The sequence below is a fragment of the Arachis duranensis genome, chromosome 1 (genome assembly GCF_000817695.3).
Source record: "Arachis duranensis cultivar V14167 chromosome 1, aradu.V14167.gnm2.J7QH, whole genome shotgun sequence".
NCBI classification, from domain to species: Eukaryota; Viridiplantae; Streptophyta; class Magnoliopsida; order Fabales; family Fabaceae; genus Arachis; species Arachis duranensis.
This window is the reverse complement of record NC_029772.3, coordinates 12094456-12096571: the sequence shown is the minus strand read 5'-3', so window position 1 is coordinate 12096571 and position 2116 is coordinate 12094456. Positions and strand designations below refer to the sequence as shown.

At 27.9% G+C, this 2116-nt stretch overlaps 1 protein-coding gene across 2 annotated transcripts in view; it reads left to right on the top strand.

The window, feature by feature from the left end:
* The first annotated feature begins 554 nt into the window (after window positions 1-554).
* Window positions 555-2116, top strand: part of LOC127745662 (long-chain-alcohol oxidase FAO4A-like) — a 7438-nt gene continuing 5876 nt past the window's right edge. Inside the window, exons 1-2 of one of the 2 annotated variants that reach the window (XM_052258833.1) lie at window positions 555-1001; window positions 1274-1543. In XM_052258833.1, coding sequence (XP_052114793.1) covers window positions 654-1001; window positions 1274-1543 — 618 coding nt within the window. In that variant the 5' untranslated portion in view covers window positions 555-653. The remainder of the gene's footprint in view (window positions 1002-1273; window positions 1544-2116) is intronic. The other variant, XM_052258815.1, reaches the window with a different exon arrangement.

Genomic DNA, 2116 nt, shown 5'->3' with positions numbered 1-2116 from the left:
AATGTTACATATTTAAAATTATAAATATAAAATTAAATAAAATAACATTATGTTATTGTTATATTCATGTATTTAAAAAGTTTAATTTTAATACATTGATAATATATAATATTTTATATAATTATATAATTATATTAGATATTTTAAATGATCATTCTTACCATCAATAAAAGTAAAAAATATTTTAAATAATATAATTTATATAATTAAATACACATGTAATACACAGGGATCAAAATTAAATTTGTACGAAAGTGGTTTGAGATATATATGTTATCAGTTACCAATTGTTTTAGAAGGTATAACTTTTGTATTTTGTAATTATTAATTAGTTATTAATAATATTTTTAATAGTATGAGAATATATTTAATAATAAAAAATTACTCATTTTTTTAAATAATTAAATACTAATCACAAAACATAAAAGTTGCTGATGTAGATTTTTTTTATATACAAATTTGATAAGTGATATTTTCTTTATTTTTTTGTTAATAACTATTGTAATTTTGTTATTCTTAAAAAGTGACCCAAGTATGTTTATCCCTTTTCAATTTTTAATGTATGTATGATATTTTGTAATTTAGTTATTAAAGGTTATATATATGTATCTGAATTGCAAAGAGCGGCGAGCAAGTTGTAAGTGCGTGTAAGGATGGAAGAGAATGATCGGAGAAATGGTAGCTTGAGGTTGGGAATGGGAATGGGAATGGGGTTGATGAAGAAAGTGCACACAGAAGATACAGTGGTTGTTGAGATTGATGATGATACGGATCAGATACTCCAAAGAAGAAGAAGAAGACAGAGCAGGCAGCGCCTCCTCCATGAGCTTCTAGAAGAAGACGATCACAAACTGTGCCGCCTGTCGGAGAGGCAGATGAAGTCACTGCTTGCTCTCACCGACACCATCTTGCCGTCAATAAAACCGCCGCCATCTTCTCAATCATCATCACTTTCCAACTTCTACAGCACTTCTGCTTCCATGCCTCCTACACCTCACCGTGTAACTTTTATATATCTTTTATGATCTTCTTTACATGCCTAATAATAATGTACAAGAAAAAGTTTAGGACAGCAATTTTTGTGTTTTGTGACCAATATTTAATCATAAAAAAAAGTGAGTGATTTCTTATTATTATTAGATGTAATTTCACACCATTAAAGACATTATTAATGATCAATTAATAATTACAAAACATAAAAGTTACTGGTCCTAACACTCCTCTAATGTACAATTGTGTTTAATTATATATGCTTCAAATTCAATTTTTGCAGCTTGGGGTTTTGATAAGTGAGAAGCTGAAACACCCAAATACATGGCTGCTAAGGTTAACGCTGTGGCTACTATCCACATGGTTTGGGACATTCATACTCTCTGGAATTCCCAGCATCACAACCAGCTTCCCATTCTTCCACACCTTCCATCAACTTCCTCTTCACAACCGCCAACAAATCATGCAATCTTGGTCTCTCAGTTACTTTCGTCTCCTTAGGATGCTTTTTAGGACCATCAAGCTCCTTACCCTTCTTGTCTTCTTCACTCAGGTATACCACGCTATCACCTTATTATTAATTTCACTTTACATATTCATCAATTACTCCACAAATAAAATTAATAAAATGTTTCCTAACTAAAAAAAATTCTCCAAAAATAAGCAGAATTTATCTTATTAATATTTATTGAAACAGCCACAACAATTAATAAATCTTAAATATAAGATAAAATTTGACTTTTTTTTTCTTAACATTATCATAAAATTAATCCATATCTAAAGAAGAATAAATCTATATACAACTTCAAAATTTTATAGATTTTTTAGCAAAATACAACACAAAACACACTTTTAATTAAGAAAAAGAATAAGGAGCTAACTACAATTTAAGTCAATTTAAATTAACTTTTTATATTTTTAATTTTAAAATTCAAAAAATAAGAATAATAAAAAGTTATTTTTTTAAAATAAATCTCTTAATATTTTTAATTAATTGACTCTAATTGACTACTCTCTTAGTTGACTCCCTAACAAAACCGATAAATTAATATAATGTACTACTATTCTCTCGTGTGTTTTCTTCTTGGAGTTTTCTTTCTTCCCCACTTCATTAGTATGCTTTCAA